Raw genomic sequence first — 20103 nt, 5'->3', positions numbered from 1 at the left:
CTGGATCAGCGCTTGCGTCATGTACTGTCATGAGGGCGCATCCACAAGCAAAACAGTAGAGACGAAAATGTGGAATAAAATCATTTTTGTTTTCTTTGTGCAAAAAGTATTCTCATGGCTTCGTAAAATTACAGTTGACAGACTGATGTCACATGGACTACTTTGTTGATCATCTTGGTACTTTTCTGGACCTTGATCGTGTAAGGACCCTTGCTGTCTATGGGAGGGTCTGAGAGCTCTCAGATTCAAACAAAAATATCTTAATTTGTGTTCCGAAGATGAAAGGAGGTCTTACAGGTTTGGAACAACATGAGGATGAGTAATTAATGACAGAATTTTCATTTTTGGGTGAACTATCCCTTTAACTCTAGTTGAGGCTTGTGGATTGGAGTACAAGGTATGTACCCATTTAAGAAAAGTAGGTCCAAAATTGCATTTCTGCATAGTATGGAAATTGCCAGGACATGCTATCAAATGCTTTATATGCATCCAATGTATAATCACAGCCTCTTCCCCTTTTAATAATGAATAATTAATTATATTGAATAATCTGCCTATATTGTCGGCATAGTATCTCCCTTTTATTAATCCAGTTTGATCTGGGTTTATAGTATTAGTAATTATTTTATTTAGTCATTGAGTTAAAATAGAAGTCAATATATGAAGATCTCCATGAAGGTTCTCCAAAGAAATGGGTCTATACTGGCATAGTGTTGGATCTTTCCCATCTTTAGCCTTTCAAATATTTTGAAAGATTATCAAGATAAAACATGTTAAAATTATTATAGCAAAAAGTAAATGAATATTTTTTATTCTTGTTGTTTCACAGAGACTGAACTGATCTAAATCAGAAATTCTGCAGCAGTAACATTTCTTCCTGCACTTCACAAGAGCTTGAAGAAACAGCAGAGTGAGATGAGTGTTTGAGTCTCAAACCAGACCACGAAATCAACAGCTGCATCAAATGCAGGTAAATGTTGAATATAGCAGCTGAATTACACAGTTTGACTCTGACAGAAACAGAGAAATAATGTAAGTCCAGTCATTTAGAGTAGGGTAAGATGGGGCAAGATGATTTTCTCTTGACCATAAACACCAAATCTCTTTTCAACTTTTGATGAATGTCTAAACTATTACTCATTTAATGGATCATCTATCAGTATTTGTTTAGTCAGTGTAAACTGTTTTGAGGCTAACTGATCTAATTTTGTGTTGAATGAACATGTTGAATTTTAAAAAAAAATTGTGATTTGTTAATGATGTCTATTTGCTAGTGATCTGGACACATTAGTGTTCATAGATTTGTGGAGTAAAAGTAATTTTTTATGAAATTTTTTTTTTTTAAGTATAAAGTTAAAATCAGACCTTTGGGGACACCAGAATTAGCACAGAAGACCCAGAGTGATACCAGTTGATACTAGTGTTATTATTTTTAAATGTAATACTTGGGCTTATTATCTAAAATTTCCATGAATTAGATGTACATTTCAGACATCTTCTCTTTCATTACAACCTATAGGCTAATGGAGCGAAATCATTAAATTAGGCATGTGTGTTTCATTAGTTGCTTATACATGTATTTTCAAACATAATTGCTAATTTTTTTAGGTTTTGCTTTTGAATATATATTTACTAACATTATCATAAACGACTACAAACAGTGAAAGCATTTTGTTACCCATAATCCATTTTAAACTTCAAAATTGGTACAGAAAAATTAACAGGAATGCTTAATCCAGGGGTAGGCAAGTTTGGTTCTAGAGAGCCACTGTCCTGCAGAGTTTAGCTCCAACCCTAATCAAACACTGAACAAGCTAATCAATGTCTTCAGGATTACTGAAGTGTGATTTTTTTTTTCCAGGGTTGCAGCTACATTGTGCAGGACAGGAGAGCCGTTCTCTCTAGGACTAAACTTGGAGGAGTATGTGGAGTAAAAGCATTAATAAACTGCGTAAAATTATATATACAGTGGGTACGGAAAGTATTCAGACCCCCTTAAATTTTTCACTCTTTGTTATATTGCAGCCATTTGCTAAAATCATTTAAGTTCATTTTTTTCCTCATTAATGTACACACAGCACCCCATATTGACAGAAAAACACAGAATTGTTGACATTTTTGCAGATTTATAAAAAAAAAAAAAAAAAAACTGAAATATCACATGGTCCTAAGTATTCAAACTCTTTGCTCAGTATTTAGTAGAAGCACCCTTTTGATCTAATACAGCCATGAGTCTTTTTGGGAAAGATGCAACAAGTTTTTCACACCTAGATTTGGGGATCCTCTGCCATTCCTCCTTGCAGATCCTCTCCAGTTCTGTCAGGTTGGATGGTAAACGTTGGTGGACAGCCATTTTAGGTCTCTCCAGAGATGCTCAATTGGGTTTAAGTCAGGGCTCTGGCTGGGCCATTCAAGAACAGTCACGGAGTTGTTGTGAAGCCACCCTTCGTTATTTTAGCTGTGTGCTTAGGGTCATTGTCTTGTTGGAAGGTAAACCTTCGCCCAGTCTGAGGTCCTGAGCACTCTGAAGAAGGTTTTCGTCCAGGATATCCCTGTACTTGGCCGCATTCATCTTTCCCTCGATTGCAACCAGTCGTCCTGTCCCTGCAGCTGAAAAAAAAAAAACACAGCATGATGCTGCCACCACCATGCTTCATTGTTGGGACTGTATTGGACAGGTGATGAGCAGTGCCTGGTTTTCTCCACACATACCGCTTAGAATTAAGGCCAAAAAGTTCTATCTTGGTCTCATCAGACCAGAGAATCTTATTCAGGTGTTTTTTAGCAAACTTGCACTGAGGAGAGGCTTCCGTCGGGCCACTCTGCCATAAAGCCCCGACTGGTGGAGGGCTGCAGTGATGGTTGACTTTCTACAACTTTCTCCCATCTCCCGACTGCATCTCTGGAGCTCAGCCACAGTGATCTTTGGGTTCTTCTTTACCTCTCTCACCAAGGCTCTTCTCCCCCGATAGCTCAGTTTGGCCGGACGGCCAGCTCTAGGAAGGGTTCTGGTCGTCCCAAACATCTTCCATTTAAGGATTATGGAGGCCACTGTGCTCTTAGGAACCTTAAGTGCAGCAGAATTTTTTTTATAACCTTGGCCAGATCTGTGCCTTGCCACAATTCTGTCTCTGAGCTCTTCAGGCAGTTCCTTTGACCTCATGATTCTCATTTGCTCTGACATGCACTGTGAGCTGCAAGGTCTTATATAGACAGGTGTGTGGCTTTCCTAATCAAGTCCAATCAGTATAATCAAACACAGCTGGACTCAAATGAAGGTGTAGAACCAGCTCAAGGATGATCAGAAGAAATGGACAGTACCTGAGTTAAATATATGAGTGTCACAGCAAAGGGTCTGAATACTTAGGACCATGTGATATTTCAGTTTTTCTTTTTAAATAAATCTGCAAAAATGTCAACAATTCTGTGTTTTTCTGTCAATATGGGGTGCTGTGTGTACATTAATGAGGAAAACAAATAAACTTAAATGATTTTAGCAAATGGCTGCAATATAACAAAGAGTGAAAAATTTAAGGGGGTCTGAATACTTTCCGTACCCACTGTATCTCTCTGGGACCCCAAACAGCCTGAGTGTCCACCTCAAACGAACAGCGCATAAGGGTTAATCTGAGGTAATGTCAACTAATTTACTGTAATATTGACTCTAACGTTTAATGTTTAAACAATAAAACCCAAAAACTCCTCCTGCTTGACATACTTGAGTTTGTTCAGTGAGCAGTTTGGATCCTTCAGTTTTTCAGAAAGCAGCTTGACTCCTGAATCTCCTGGGTGATTGTAGCTCAGATCCAGCTCTCTCAGGTGTGAAGGATTTGAAGTCAGAGCTAAAGACACATAATGGCAGCCTTTCTCTGTCACCATACAGCCAGACAACCTACAAAAACATACAACAACAGTCCACATGAGAATAGTTTGTTTGTTGTTCCTTTTTATATTGAACTAATTGATCAATAAAAACAGTTGTTCACAAAAATTTTCCAGTTTCAGATATTTTTATTAATAATTAATTTAGATTTTTCTTAGTTTACTGAACAGTTTGCTTAGTGATGAACGAAACATTCAACACAAATCTACTTTACAGACAATGTATGCATGATGAGCCTGAGCACAGAGCAGAGTATTTGCAAAAAAGGAAACAGAACTGAGATACTTAGACAAAAAGAGAAAAGAAAAGCCATCAGCAAAGATGCAGGTGAAGACTGAGAGCAGAAAAAAACAATACATTTTATTTATAAAGTACCTTTTTAAAAATGAAAGTGCATATTATACAATCAATGCGGTGTGATAAAACTACAAGTAAAAAGTCAAAAATATATATTAGTACACCTAGCTAGTACAAAACACATTAGTATAACTTAAAAAAAAAAGTACATAAAATGAACCAAATGCATTAATCATGCAATAATAATAATAATATAATAATAAAAATTTCTTAAAATAGCTTAAAGTAGGGGTATTCCTAATTGTAATAGGCAATATATTCCATGACCTTGGGGCAGTGAAAGAAAATCTTCTTTGTCCAATAGTTTTTAATCCAGGGCTAGGCTGCTGTCAGGGGCACTGTTATGGGGGTGCAGAGTATGCCAGGTCGCTAGAGGCCCAAATCACTACTTTAGAATTATTTTAATCTCGTATACATTAAAACATTTTAACTATTAATAGCGTATTTGTCACAATCTCTAGCTGGAGTGCCCGTGAGCTTCGCTAGAGGGCACTCCATTCCAGACTCCCACTTTACCTTGCCACTTTACCTCAGACTCCATTTCCCATAATCCTTTGCCCGGACTCATCAGCACTCATTAATTGCAGTCACCTGTCTCTCATCACTTCATCAGTCACACACTATAAGAATGGCACACACACACTCCTGTGAGCCCCGTCAGATTGGTCGTAGCGGTGGTTACTCAGAAAAGAGGACAGATGTTTAATTAATTCGAAATACTTCTACTTAATGTTACACTGTCAGATATGCAAAAGAAATCTCTCCTATCTCCTGCTCTGGCTACTGTGTATTGACCGTAGAGCCATATGCATATTTCCCAAAAGAATTTGCAGATTTTCTTTCAGACCTGTTGATTAATGTTGATAAAGTGCTAATTGTCAGAGACTTTAACATTCACGTTGATAATATAAATGATGCGTTAGGACTTGTGTTTACAGATTTATTAAACTCGTTTTAATCATACACTAGATTTAATGTGTATATATATTTAAAATATATATTGCATGGAATTGTTCTTACTGATATAGATATTGTACCTCAAAGAGGTGATGTTACTGACCACTACCTTGCATGCTGCGTATTACTGATATTAACTATATGGCTCCACATTATCGTCCGGTAGAACTATTTTTCCAACCACCAAAGATAGATTCACGAATAACCTGCCTGATTTCTCAACTGCTCTGTGTACAAATAAATACACATGAACTAGACTAAATGACTAGCAATACGGGCACTATCTTCTCTAATACAGTAGAAGCTGTTGCCCCCGTCAAATTAAAAAATGTTAGAGAAAAACGTACTGTACCATGGTACAACAGTGATACCCATTCTCTCAAGAAACAAACTTGTAATCTTGAGTGTAAATGGAGAAAAACTAACTTGGAAGTCTTTATAATTGCGTGGAAAAACAATATGTCCAACTATAGACAGGCTTTACAAGCTGCCACAACTGATATCTGCAAACTCCTAGAAAATAACCAAAACAATCCAAGGTTTTTATTTAGCACAGTGGCTAGATTAACAAATAATCAGACGTCACCCAAACTAAATATTCCCTCACAGTTTAATAGTATATGAATTTCTTTACTGATAAAATGGATAGCATCAGAAATACAATAACAAATATAGGATCTACATCGTCTTGTAATACAGTTTCATTTGTCACACCCAAAGAAAAAAATGCAGTGCTTTACAACTATAGGACAAGAAGAGCTAAATAAACTTATCACTGCATCTAAGCCAACAACATGTTTATTAGATCCTGTACCCACTAAACTATTGAAAGAATTGTTACCTGTAGCAGAAGAACTGCTACTCAATATTATTAACTCGTCATTATCTCTAGGTCACGTCCCAAAACCATTCGAGCTGGCGGTTATTAAGCCTCTTATTAAGAAACCACAACTAGATCCTAGTGGACTGGCAAAGTGCAGACCCATTTCAAATCTTCCGTTTATGTCTAAAATTTTAGAAAAAGTTGTCTGCTCAATTGTGCTCCTTCCTGCAAAAAAATATCTATAAATAATTTCAGTCAGGTTTCAGGCCTCATCATAGCACAGAAACTGCACTTGTTAAAATGACAAATGACTTGCTTCATGCATCAGACCAAGGCTGCATCTCATTACTAGTTTTACTTGACCTTAGTGCTGCGTTCGACACTATAGATCATGACATACTCACATATCAAATTCAAAACTATTATTTATATGGGTATTCAAGGGCAGGCTTTAATATGGTTTAGATCCCGCCTGTCCGATCGTTATCACTTTGTCTATTGAAATGGCGAATCATCTCAATTATCGGCAGTAAAGTATGGAGTGCCGCAAGGATCTGTCCGCTGCTATTTTCAATATACTGTACATGTTGCCCCTTGGTAATATTATTAGTAAATACAGGATTAGTTTCCATTGTTATGCTGATGATGCTCAACTATATATTTCTACAAGACCAGATGAAACTTCGAAATTGTATAATCTAACAGAGTGTGTTAAAAATGTAAAAGATAGGAGAAAATTATTGGTCATCCAATTAAATTCAGATAAGACAGGGATATTACTTATTGGACCAAAAAACAGTACACAGAATCTCTTGGATAACAATTTGCATCTAGATGGATGTACTATTAATTCCTCTACAGTCAAAAATCTGGGTGTTATATTAGACAGCAACTTGTCTTTTGAAAATCATATTTCTCATGTTACAAAAACAGCATTTTTTCATCTTAGAAACAAGCTAAGGAACATGTTACCTGTTTCTGATGCAGAAAAGCTAGTTCATGCATTCATGACCTCTAGACTGGACTATTATAATGCAAGGTGGTTGTCCTGCATCTTCAACAAACAAGCCACAGGTAGTTCAAAATCCAGCTGCTAGAATCCTTACCATGTCAAGAAAATATGATCACATTACCACAATTTTACAGTCTCTGCATCAGTTACAAAATATTACTACTTACTTTTAAGGCCCTTAACGGTCTAGCTCCTGCGAACCTAACTAGTCTTCTATCACGCTACAATCCATCACGCTCCCTAAGGTCGCAAAACTCTGGACTCTTGGTAGTTCCTAGGATAGCAAAGTCCACTAAAAGAGGTAGAGCTTTTTCGCATTTGGCTCCCAAACTCTGGAGTAACCTTCCTCATAACGTTTGGGGTTCAGACACACTCTCTCTGTTTAAATTTAGATTAAAATAAAGTGTGACCCATGTTTTGTAGTGTTGAGCAATTGAGCCAATCACAACACACATCTGTTTATTTATTAAACATATCTGATTGGCCATTGCCTTCAAGTTACAATCCATTCATCACTCAAAACTCTAGATTTGTTTTGATTTCATTGATTATAATGGAAATCACGATGAACTGAAGTGAGGGACAGCTTTTATAAAGGAAGTGCTATTTGTATGCTATTTGCATAATCCATTCAGAATATGAGTAAATGTTTTGTTTTTCATGCCAAGTGGATAACCATAACAGTGGATGGGAGAAAGATATAATTTGTCAAAATAGGCAAATGCAGACTAATATATTAGTAGAAAAATCTTTGAATTTTCATATCGAAATATTTTGAAATGTGGTTGCAATTATTTTAATATTAATGACTTGTAAATCTTGAAATTCTCTCACTGTACATTGCCATTTTTTTGTGAAAAAGTAGCATTGCAACAGTTATTTATTTGTGCTTGACGCGCGTAACGTTCAGAAAAATCTGAACTTTGGGGAAAATTCGCGCCGCGTTAACCAATCAGGAGCTTGCTCTAGTAGTGACGTGATTACGACGTAGCGAGGGAGGCAGAAATCCGAAACAACAATGGAGGACAAAATCATCGTCGCTGTATGTGGATACCCGGAGCTGTACGATTCATCTTCGTACTTTTATAGAAACAGGAATAAAAAGGATCTTGCTTGGTGTGTTACTTTGTGCACAACATAGTAAATCATAATTTATAGCCTATTTGTTACATAAAAATATTATTTCTATGTTAAGACTAGAATAGGTTACTTATGGCAAACATTTGTACTTTCATTCTAATTATATCCTATTGCAAATACACTCACAATAGTATAGTAAAAAATAGTTATTTGTGATTGGAACAGTGTAGTGTAATGAGACTGGAGTCGCCTGGCAGAAGCCCCTCCTTGCTGTGAAGTGAATTTCAAGCGCGAATGAAGCAAGTAAACTCAAAATGTTCAAGCGTCCAACTACGCGCAAATAGCGCAATTTATTCGCGCAAGTCGTGTCTGGTGTGAACGCACAGTAAGCCAAGAAGTAGCCTAATGCAAATGTAATCTATTAACTATGTACGTCATAAACCCATCTTTTTAGGCAAGTACAAGATATGGGTGTCATGTCATAAACTCTGTAGACACTAAACAACACTGTAAAAACGCATAAAAAGAAATATGACGCAACATGAGCAGATTTAATGCCACAATCAACACTTCATTTTAATTTTCATATCATTTGCGACAGCGGTTTTTAATTTTCAATTCATTTAGATTATTGTGCATTTGGCATTTGACTGGTCAGACTGGTCATGAGAGTGGCATATTCAATCTAAATGTGTGTAAACTTAAAACATTTTCCCCCGGTTTCACAGACAAGGCTTAAGCCTAGTCCTAGACTGAAATGTAAGTCTTAGCTGTTTCAACTGAAATAAACTTGCACTGACTGATCTTTGTTTTGTCTCAAGATGCACTCCAGTAATGTTTTTTTTTTCTAAGCATGTTTATGAAAATTACTTAAATGTCCTAATTGAACTATGGTCTAATCCTGGTTTAGTCTGAGCCCTGTCTGTGAAACCGGGCCTCCGTTTACTTTACTTTCATCCAGTAAAGTTTCACTGTAACCACCACAGACACTGAGAAGCACACGTGCTTACCAATAATCAGATATGGACAAACTGTCCCCATTATTTGACATTCTTCATTGTGCTCTGCTGAACTTCATTATGCACCAGCCACTTTGTTGTCTGAATGACAAGTTAAAATTTTTTTTTTTAAGCCTCAGGCAGGGCTTTACGATTTCCAGAAACTGCAAACAGTAAATGAATATCAGTAATATCCAGTGAACTCACTACTCAACAGAGTCATTTGCAGCATATTAGGCAAACAATTAAGAGTGAATGTGTACGTATTTTAAAAATTAAACATATTATATGTAAATCAGTGGTGAGCGGTGACTTTTTTTTTTTTTTTTTTAACACTGCCCCCCCATCGCTTTTAGGACACACTCAAAGAGGAAAACACCGTGGCAGGTGTCGATTTAAAAATATGCACATTCCTACCTTAGGTTATTTGTTAATGAAATTAATCTCCAATCCTTCTTCTATCGTTTCAGGTTTATCCATAGTTACTCGAATGCTAGAAAACAGCTGATTTTCCAAGTAAAAACCGCCAAATAACGTTTACACGTAATTACGTTATGATACGTAATATTCAGAGCGTGGGGAGATGGGGGATTCCCCCTGTCTCTACATCAACTGAATGATTTTGGGGTTTTTTTCCATTTATTTTGTATTCCCAGTGAATACATAATATCTTTAAAATATTGCCAAGTAACGTTGCAAACAACAATAAAATCACAGAAGGACTTTAACTTCTGCGACACAAGTATAAGGAAAACAAAGGTATTGTTTCCTATTTTTTTTTTCCTGATGTTTGTTATTTCAAATTTTATACACATTTTTATAAACTTTTTTTTTTTTTTTTTACTACTTAGACATGTTGACAATAACATCTTCAATATTGTCTATGACCAGATATGTTTTTAGTGGACTTTCAAAATTTGCTTTGCTTGAGAAAGCATGAAAATATACAGTTATGATGTTTTTTTTCATATGATTTCGTCGGGTTGGTTTTGCATCAAACACAATGTAATTTTCGTCAATCGAGATCTGGCAGCAACAGTGCATTTTTCCGCTTGGGTGAGCGCTTCGCTGACAGCTTACCTCGCGCATGAAATCAGCCGCATACCAACAAAACACTGAGAACGCGCTACAATCAACAGCAACAGAGCGGAGGCGCCAAAGCTGCGGAGAATCCGCTTACCCGGAAGCTTCCGTCACTGACGTAGATTTACAGAAAATTACAGTTGTTTTTCATAAATAATTTTACATACTTATTCCCAACGCTTTATTAAACTTTAATAATATAATCATGTTTATATTAATTAGCCCGTGAACTCATTCTCTCAGACGGCCTGGGTATGTGGCACATTCGCAGCTTATATGGACGGAACGCCACTGATGTAAATACTATTTTCAAATCCATATCATAAGTGGCCCAAACTCACAGCGCTGGCAGAGATGAGTTAATGCGACCAGCATTTACTGCAAACTGAGTTTCTTGTGTGTCAGTGAAATACAGTGTCAGACTTCACTCGTATATTGTATATGTGTATAATCATACATTTCTATAATCGACAGAGCCATGTTCATTTTGGACCCAAGTTAAGATGCTGAGGGCATCCTGCGTACCAAACCGTACGGTTCACGGGGCAAATTCCAAATGGAAGTGATCATCCCTATCCCCTTGGAGTGGGGACTTTGGAGTGAGCAGAGCACGTGTGATCCATTATTTAGTCGTTTGAAATGCACTTGGCAAAGGGAGCGATCTAATTTCCTCAATCTTCAGCTGGGATGTTCCCATGACAACGCAGCACGGTACGCAGCACAGCAGATTCGCTGACTGACACCGGCATAAAAAAATATACATTTTATATTTTAAAAAGTTGTATACATATTAGTTTTTATATATTTCTATAGCAAAAAACTTGAAAAACGTTTTAAAATATAAAATGGATGTTCATTTGCAACAGTTATGCTAACAACAATAAAAAGACATGACATTAAAACAGCAACATCTACTGACGCACACCGTGCTGCGTTGTCACAGGAGCATCCCAGCTGAAGATTATGAGGAAATTAGATCGCTCCCTTTGCCAAGTGCATTTCAAACGACTAAATGGCGCACGTGCCCTGTTCACTCCAAAGTCCCCACTCCAAGGGGATAGGGATGATCACTTCCATCTGGAATTTGCCCCATGAACCGTGTGGTTCGGTACGCGTACCACCCCTACTAGATAATGCTGATTGCTTGTGCAGTTCTGTCAGAAGTTATTCTTCAAAATGCAGCAGTTTTGCAGTTTGTTCAGTAATTGTTTCAGACTTTTTTGATATTTCAATCTCAATATAATCCACATCTACAGACAACTGAATAAACATGAAAACAAATGACTGCAAATGTTTTGTCTCTTGTTCTGGCACACCATTGAGAGCAGATACAACATTTGTTGACAATGTTCAAATTCAATGTTTATTGTGGTAGCATTTTGTTAATTATTTTATGGAAAACCATTTTACCTCAATATCTCCAGCTTAGAGTTTGGACTCTTCAGTCCTTCGGAAAGAAGTGTCACTCCTGAATCCTGCAGGTCATTGTTACTCAGATCCAGATCTTTCAGGACAGAGTTTGAGGATTGTAAAACTGATGACAAACTCCCACAAGACTGTGCAGTGAGATTACATATGGAAAATCTGAACAAGATAAACAGAGTAATTGCATACAGAATTAATCTTAACATTGTGATTTTTAAAAATCAAAATAAATAAATAATCAAGTATTTCAAACTCAAACCTCAATATCTCCAGTTTAGAGTTTGGACCCTTCAATCCATCAGAAAGAAGTCTCACTCCAGGATCCTGAAGGTCATTGTTACTCAGATCCAGCTCTCTCATGACAGAGTTTGAGGACTGTAAATCTGAAGATAAACTTTCACAGGACTGAGCAGTAAGATGACACCCACACAGCCTGTGAAAAGAACAAAACAAATAGCCATATTAATGTGAATGTATCAGATAGGCTATATAGTTTATAATCTGGAGTGCATGTTTGTACTGAATAACTCTTTATAATAGGAATACAATAACAAAGCACGTACAAATTATTTCAAAAATATTATAGTTCATTAGTAATTTATAAACTGTAGATAATACATTATTAGACTATGAACAAGTAGTGAGTTCATCATTGATTGTCTCTGTAATTAATATGTTTCAATACATCATACGTAAAGAGTTAGATCATGCTTTGTTGACAACTTATTAACCATAGAGTGTTCTCACTTTAGGTCACAGAAAATCCGAAAATGTCATACATTAAGTGATTTAAACCAGCCTTTGTTGAACATTAATTGCATTCATATTCAGTGTTCCTTAAAATCTTTACAAATACATTAAGCACAAATACACACATTGGGTTTCCATGTTTTATAGAGACCTTCCATATAAATAGTTGTTTTATACTGTATAAACTGTATATCCTGTCCCCTCTATGCCTAACTGTAAACCTACCCCTAATCCTAACTGATGTATTTTAACAACATGATCTAGTAAGTATTTGTATGTTTCGATATACCATAACCTAACCTAAAGTGAGAACTATTTGCGTTTAAGTTGTTTACAAAGCATTATCTAACTCTTTATATATGAGCTAACTGATCAATAAAAATTTGTTAAAATCTAAAATAAAAACAAAGATGCAAATTACAAATAACACAACAAACAAAAGCTACAAAAAAAATTATAAAATTACGAATAAATAAATATTTTCAACTACAGTAGGTGCATTTTCTATAACAGTAGCATTCATGTAAGACACTGAATGAGTGTAAAAATAAAACATAAAGTTCACTGTGTGAATTGAATATAAACAAATTATTGTTAAAGATACTGTTATTCAGAGCTGTGAGCAATCTTTTCTTGAATCTTTCTAAGTATTTTTTTTTTTACTTTGGATTTTCGTTTAATTAAAATTATGATAGCAAGTTTATTAGGCTGCTGGCACTTTAAGACAGAATCATACCTGCTAGAGAATTCCCTATAAAACAAATAATTCCCTTTGAGCTAAATTAACCTGTTTCCCTTACATCACACACAATTAGCTTAACTGAATATGTATTTTAAATGACTAAAACGGCTACAGGTTTTCATCCTTATCTTTCATAACTAGACTTTTAAGTGTATTAACTTTGTCTGTAGGCTACAACATAAAGCAGGACATAGCAATAAACACAACAATAAGCACAATTAATTAATTGTAATTTAACAATCTTGTCGGTTAACGGTTAATATGGCATAACGACCGTCGGTTAGGAGAAATAAGATAACCAAAACGAACATTCATATTTCCTATAAAAGTTAATTAGAAAAATAATAATAATACAACTGCACCTGTTTATGATTATTGCTTGGTTATCAAGTAGCCTATCTATCTAATATAGTCTATAACAAAGTACAAAAAAACTCATGACACTTGTTAATAAAAATAATTTTATGTAGGCCTATACAATTTAATAATAGACTGTTTTGTTTCAAATGGATGAAGAACAGGCTACTAGCCTATAGCGTATAATTTACGCAATAGGTGAAATTATGTATGGAAACAGCTCAAGAGCAATTGTTTTTTTTGTGATACACCAAAACTTATGCGACAATTCGTTTTTTTTTATGGATGATGACGTCATCACGCACACCATTTTATCTGTAAAAGGCCAGTTGGATGGAAACAAGCTGTAGACAGCAAATTTCGCAGTTTTTTTTTTTAACGCATACTCTTTGTCAATAACAAAACAGCAAAAACTGGATGGAAGCTTGATTTATGACACTGGGTGACCAAAGGTCATTTAATATTAATTTATAATGTGTCTGTTTTAAGTGTCAGTGTACACGGGTGAATGCGTATAGCAATTATTCATAATTAAACATGACTGCCACAAGGTTGTCTCTGGCATTTAACCCTCTGGGGTCTGAGGTCATTTTGGGGCCCTTGAGATGTTTTGACATGCCCTGATATTTGTGCTTATTTCAGCTACTTAAAACATACTATTGACCAACATGCAATTTTTTTTGTATTCAGCACAAACGGTGCTACAATAATATGTGACCAAGATGGATGTACATGTTTGCATTTTTTAGAAAAAAAATATTATGCGTGGTTAGTACGTTTTGGGAAAAAAATGTAGCTGAAATAAGGCTATAAAACCCACACTAAATAGTCCTGAACAAGACTTTTGAGTAATCAGTCTTGTAGGCTAGAATATTTACTTCAAAATTATGTGAAAATCATTCTGCTTACTCATTCACAGAAAACAATATATTGATTTAAAATTTTCAAGACATGTTTTGTGGTCGAGGGTCTATATGCGAGGGAGTGGCAATGGCCGTGAATATTAAGTGAGTCTCACCTGAGAGACAAAGGGCCCTCCCCTAATGCCCCATCAGTGTGACTGTGAGGCAGGTAAGAGAGAATGTGAGGAGATTGAAAAAAAGGTTTTTTTTAATTATTTGTATTTTATTTACAACACAGTATAATCAAAACATACATAATGAAGGTCAAAGACACATTATTGTGCACACTGATCTAACCATAGAGATGTTAACAGACTTTGAGTCATTCCTGCAACAGATTCTGTTCAACAAGTGAAACAAGTAAATCATACCTGATATTTACGTGTTTTATTTAAGTGTTTCTACTTCTTTCCATGGATTCAAGAAGAAAAAAACATAATCAGTAGAAAAGGAGCTTGTTTTAACATAGAATATCAGTGTAGTTGAACATCTGATGTTGGTACAGCGCTCTCAGAGGAAAACAGTTTGAAGAGACATCAGGATACATCTGGTGCTGGTATCTGATTCAATAAAATACAAACAAACAAAAAAAAACATTTGTGAGCATGTTAATATCAGGAACATCTGTATGTGTGTATATATATATATATATATATATATATATATACATAGGTTTTGTAGCCATAGACTCACACATGCTTTGTACTATAATAAAAAAAGAGAAAGAAATCTTATATCTGAGAAACTAATTATTATTGTTTAGCACGTTATTAAAATCTATTTCTGAACAGAGTAGGCTATTAATAATAAACATGTACTAAACATACTTAGACTTGTAGCATTCATCATGTTACAGTGTACACTCATATTACTTTTATTGTTTTATATAGAGCATGAAAACATCATCGCGCCGTAAGAAATTTAAATACAGTGAATTGCCTATCATATTCAACATGTTTTACACGATTTCAAACATTGTAGTCAGGAATTATAGTTTGGGAAAAACTCAACTATGATTTTGTAGTCATATAGTCTAGTATGTATCATTTTATAGTAGCCTATGATATGATTCTGTAGCCACAGACTCAATCATGCTTTGTACCATAAAAAAGGATATTTTATATCTGAGAAACTAATTATTATTGTTTAGTACGCTATTAAAATCTATTTGTGAACAGAGTATTAATAATAAACATGGTCTAAACATTCTTAGACGCGTAGCATTCATCATGTTGTCGTTTGGGGAAAACCCAACTGTTAGTAAATCTGTTCAAGTTTATGTCATAATAAAACGGTAACTAATGCAAAAAAGAAACATTACTTACTCATCAGATTGAGCTCCTCTTCTGGATGAAATCGTGTTCTTCTTTCGAGGGAAATCCTGCTTTACTCAGCGCGAACAGTAACAGTAGCCGCGATGAGGATCTGGTCTCTTTGTTTGTGTTGGGCGTTTGCACGTGCGCACGTCCCACGCGGCTATTTACATATGAACTGTGCGAGCAGCGGGCGGGATCACATTAGAGATAATGAGTCAGACGGGAAAGATTGAACATCGTGTTGGTTTCATAAGGATTACTTCATCACAGAATGTTTGTTTTTCGATAGGAGACAAAGTAGACACTTCAAGCTTTCTATAGATATAACTCCCATGTCCCTGTGTTGAGTATTTGCTGCGTTACAGTTCATTTTAGTGACGCGTTTCTAAAAACAGTTCGCAGAGACGGAGAAGACAGAGTGCACACCCTGTTTGTTTTCTTATTTTTCCAAAAGCACAAAGTTGTGTTGTTATTGTGAGTGTACACAAAAAAAAGTAGACACTTCACAGTTTCGATTGATAACACTTATTTGTGTGACCAAAATCAACAGAGTATTTTTAGTGTCTTTTGCACTGATCTTAAAAAAAACGAGTTGGTCTCGCCGGCGAGACAGCCGACCCCAGGGAGTTAACCCCCTGGGGTCGGCAAAGCGCTGGCAGGAGCACTTGCATATTTTCCAGATGACAGAGGAAAGAACTTAATGTAGCATCAGAACGAGTCAGACAAAACTAAGATTCGATCAGAACATCGAAACATGAGGAGCCGAAATTCCAGGAGAGGCCCCAAGAAAACAGGACATCATAAATCAGATTCCTAGCGCCATGAGTCTGGAGCAAGCCTTACCATCAAGCCTCTTTCACAGAACAGCTCACAACATTAAGACAAAAGAACACTTATTGATAAGTCCAACGCAGGAAGGAGATAGTCAAATTTGGGGTAAATAATCAAGATTAATGGTCAAAGAGATGGCCATCACATGTGTTCCACGAGAGAAATCACAAGCTTCTTTAGATTGACTTTTCCCCCACACATAGAAGACAAAGAACCAGACTGAAATGCCTCTGTCCAAAGAACATGTCTTTTGGTCCCCACAGAACTACACAGAGACTTTCTTTTTCATATGCATATAAAATCATCCTAAAAGGACCTTTTCTAGGCATAACACTATATTATGTATGTAACTACACATTAGACTATCATGTTTTAAGCACATATTATGTATGTCTTTCTAATAACTATTGAATGACTTTAAGGTATTCGTGTTTGGTATGTATGAGCTTGACAATTCTAGCTTGAAACGTTTCTTCCAGTTGATTCTTTGAAATCACATCCAAATGTATACTTTGCAAGAGTGTGTAAAATTCGGACCATGTGACTGATAACATGCTGATTTATGATGCAAAGAAACAACCCTAGCTAAGATAATAGCCTATCTAATTGGTCAAGACACCAGATGGGATGTGTCCAAAAGCCGAGTTTAAAAACTCAGGACACCATCCCTTCTTCCCTTCTTTTCTCTTCTCGCCACCGCGTTTTGACGCTGCTTTTTAGCGCTCTTTGAGCGTGCTCTGGCCTACAGGCTAGTTGCCACTTAACACCACGATGAGAAGAAAAACCACCTAGTCTCGTTACTCATTTTATTCTTTTACTTTAGTTTCTTTTCTTTCCGTTGAGTCTCGTGTTCAAAAGTTAAGTTTGCCGCAAAGTCCAGCTCAGACTGGACCCGCTTCAAACTTCAACCAGCAACTGACTCCGCGACCATCCTCAGCCAATGCCCAACCATTAGCTTCCCAAGACATCACTTCAAAGACTACTGAACTTCCAGCCAATCACCAACTCGGGAAAACCCCTTTCCTGCAACGACGACGACAGAAGGGAATCCCTGTAACACAAGGCAACGCAGTAAAACAACCCAGATTCTAACTGAACTGGTGCATTTAATATAAGTTTTAGCCTCATTGAGAAACTCAATGCGAGGTTAATTAAGTGATTGATGGTTTGTTCAGGTCTATGCGATAGCACATATTGCTATAAACTTGGGATTTCACATTCTCATTCTCTAAACTCATCCTTTCTCTCTTTCTGCAACGTGTGAATGTGTGAATGCGTGTGTTCATGTTAGATTAGTTTATGTCTTAGGTTTATATAAATAAAGTCTTATTTATATTGAAAAGAGAAGTATCTTGTGTTTTGTGCTTACAAGTTAATGTCTTAATCTGCCGATCTTGTTACTGTGCTTATTAATAGTGTTTTCACTATATTTTGGATTTTAATATCCAGTGCAGAATTAATGTTATACGGCTCGTTCAGTGAATCGCTGCCGACTCAGTGATCAGCCGCAAAACAGTGATTCTGTTCAAATTCCCTATAAAATAAATGATTCCCTTTGAGCTAAATTAAATTATATTTATGTATCAAACCCTACATTAAAATGCTCTTGTCACTTTTGTTTGGACACATAAAAGTAATACGTCACTTGAATCTGTAAAGGGTCTACTTTTATTTGTGTATGCTCACCATATCAACACAATTTTGTGCTTTTGTAAAATAAAGAAAACAAACAGGGTGTGCTCTCAGTCTTCACTGTCTCCGCGAACTGCTTTTAGAAACACATCACTAAAATGAACTAAAACTCAGCAAATACATTACATACAGGCATGAGAAATATGTCTATAGAAAGCTTGACATGGTTACTCTTAAATGAAGTTAACTCTTACCGAAAACAAATATTCTGTGATAAAGTAATCCATATGAAACCAACGACAGGTCCAGTTTTTCTAAACTCATTATCACTAATTAGATCACGCCCACGCATTGTTTGCCGTAGTATTGATATTCTAAATCTCCATGTGAGACACGCAACATGTAAACGCCCACATCACCGTAAACAAAGCAGCAACATGTTCATCTCAGATACTTTTAGTTTTTAGAAGAAGACACTGAGAGGAAAAAGCCTTGTTTTTACCTCAGAAGACGTGGTGAGAGGAATAAGCTTTGTTTACCTCCCAAACAGAACTTGAGCGCGGCTAGAGCCAGCGGAGGAGATCTTTCGTGCGGACTATGTAATGTTTCTTATTTGCATTAGATAATGTGTTGTTGTGACAAAAACTTGAAGGCATTTATTTGGACTTTTCCCAAACTATAATTCCAGACTAAAATGTGTGAAATAGAGTGCAAAATTTTGAACTATGATAGGCAACCTTTCATTACATCTAAATGTTGTACGGCGTAAGGATGGTTTTATGTTCTATAAACAATACTATATAAAAGTATTGTTTAGACGATATAAAAGTAATGTCTAAGAATGTTTAGACCAGTCATTATTGTGAAATACTCTGTCTGCAAATATCCGTTCAAACATGTGCTTTAACAATAATAATTTAGTTTCTCAGATATAGAATGTCGTTTTTGTACTGTACAAAGCATGTGTGCATCTCTGATATAAAATCACGTGGGCAATATTAGTGATTGCTAATTCAATAATATAGTTGCTTATTTAATTATTTATTTATTTATTTTCTTATTTTAGTGGGGGTGTTAAGAAATTATAGAAATTAATACTTTTAGTTAGCAAGAATGCTTTAAAAATGGATCAAAAGTGAAGATAAAGACATTCATAATGTTACAAAAGATTTCCATTTCAGAAAAATGCTGTTCTTCTGAACGTACTATTCATCAAAGAAACCTGAAAAAATTCTACTCAGCTGTTTTCAACAACAATAATGATAATAATAATAGAAATAATAACAGCAGTAGTAGTAGTAGTAGTAATAATAATAATAATAATAATAATAGTAATAGTAATTGTTTTTGAGCAGCAAATCAGAATATTACAATGATTTCTGAAGGATCATGTGACACTGAAGACTGGAGTAATGATGCTAAAAATTCAGCTTTGAAATCACAGGAAAAAAATGATATTTTATAATATATTTAAATAGAAACACGTTATTTTAAATAGTAAAAATATTTCTAAGTATTACTGTTTTTGCTGTACTTTGGATCAAATAAATTCAGGTTTGTTGAGCAGAAGAGACTTCTTCAAAAATGACAAATCTCACTGTTTAAAAACTTATGACTGGTAATGTAACCTATATACTGTATATATACTGTCACCATCTTTGTTCATCTTATGCGGGCCTTTGTCTTCTCAGGTGTGAATCACACTATTATTCATGATCATTCACACCTCCTCGCATACTGGCTTTCTATACAAAAAGAGACTTAGAAAATACAGGATAATTTTCACATAATTTTTAAGCAAAAACTCTAGACTACAAGATCCAGTTCTCAAAAGTATTGTGAACAAATGTTCTATGTGTGTTTTATGGCCTTATTCAAGTGATTTTAAATTTTTAGTTTTTCACTAACCATGCATAAACATTGCTTTCTCAAAAACTCAATCATGTACATACATG

The 20103-nt window shown here is 35.6% G+C and overlaps 1 protein-coding gene across 4 annotated transcripts in view; it reads right to left on the bottom strand.

Annotated features, from left to right (window-relative positions):
* LOC131538707 (NACHT, LRR and PYD domains-containing protein 12-like) overlaps window positions 1–20103 on the bottom strand; it is a 72677-nt gene that overhangs the window by 45009 nt on the left and 7565 nt on the right. For 3 of the 4 annotated variants that reach the window (XM_058772752.1, XM_058772753.1, XM_058772751.1), the window contains exons 7-9: window positions 11878–12051; window positions 11604–11777; window positions 3719–3892 (exon numbers count right to left, since the gene is read on the bottom strand). In XM_058772752.1, coding sequence (XP_058628735.1) covers window positions 3719–3892; window positions 11604–11777; window positions 11878–12051 — 522 coding nt within the window. The remainder of the gene's footprint in view (window positions 1–3718; window positions 3893–11603; window positions 11778–11877; window positions 12052–20103) is intronic. The other variant, XM_058772754.1, reaches the window with a different exon arrangement.

Source organism: Onychostoma macrolepis, chromosome 04, assembly GCF_012432095.1.
Source record: "Onychostoma macrolepis isolate SWU-2019 chromosome 04, ASM1243209v1, whole genome shotgun sequence".
NCBI lineage: Eukaryota > Metazoa > Chordata > Actinopteri > Cypriniformes > Cyprinidae > Onychostoma > Onychostoma macrolepis.
This window is presented reverse-complemented; position numbering and strand designations above follow the sequence as displayed.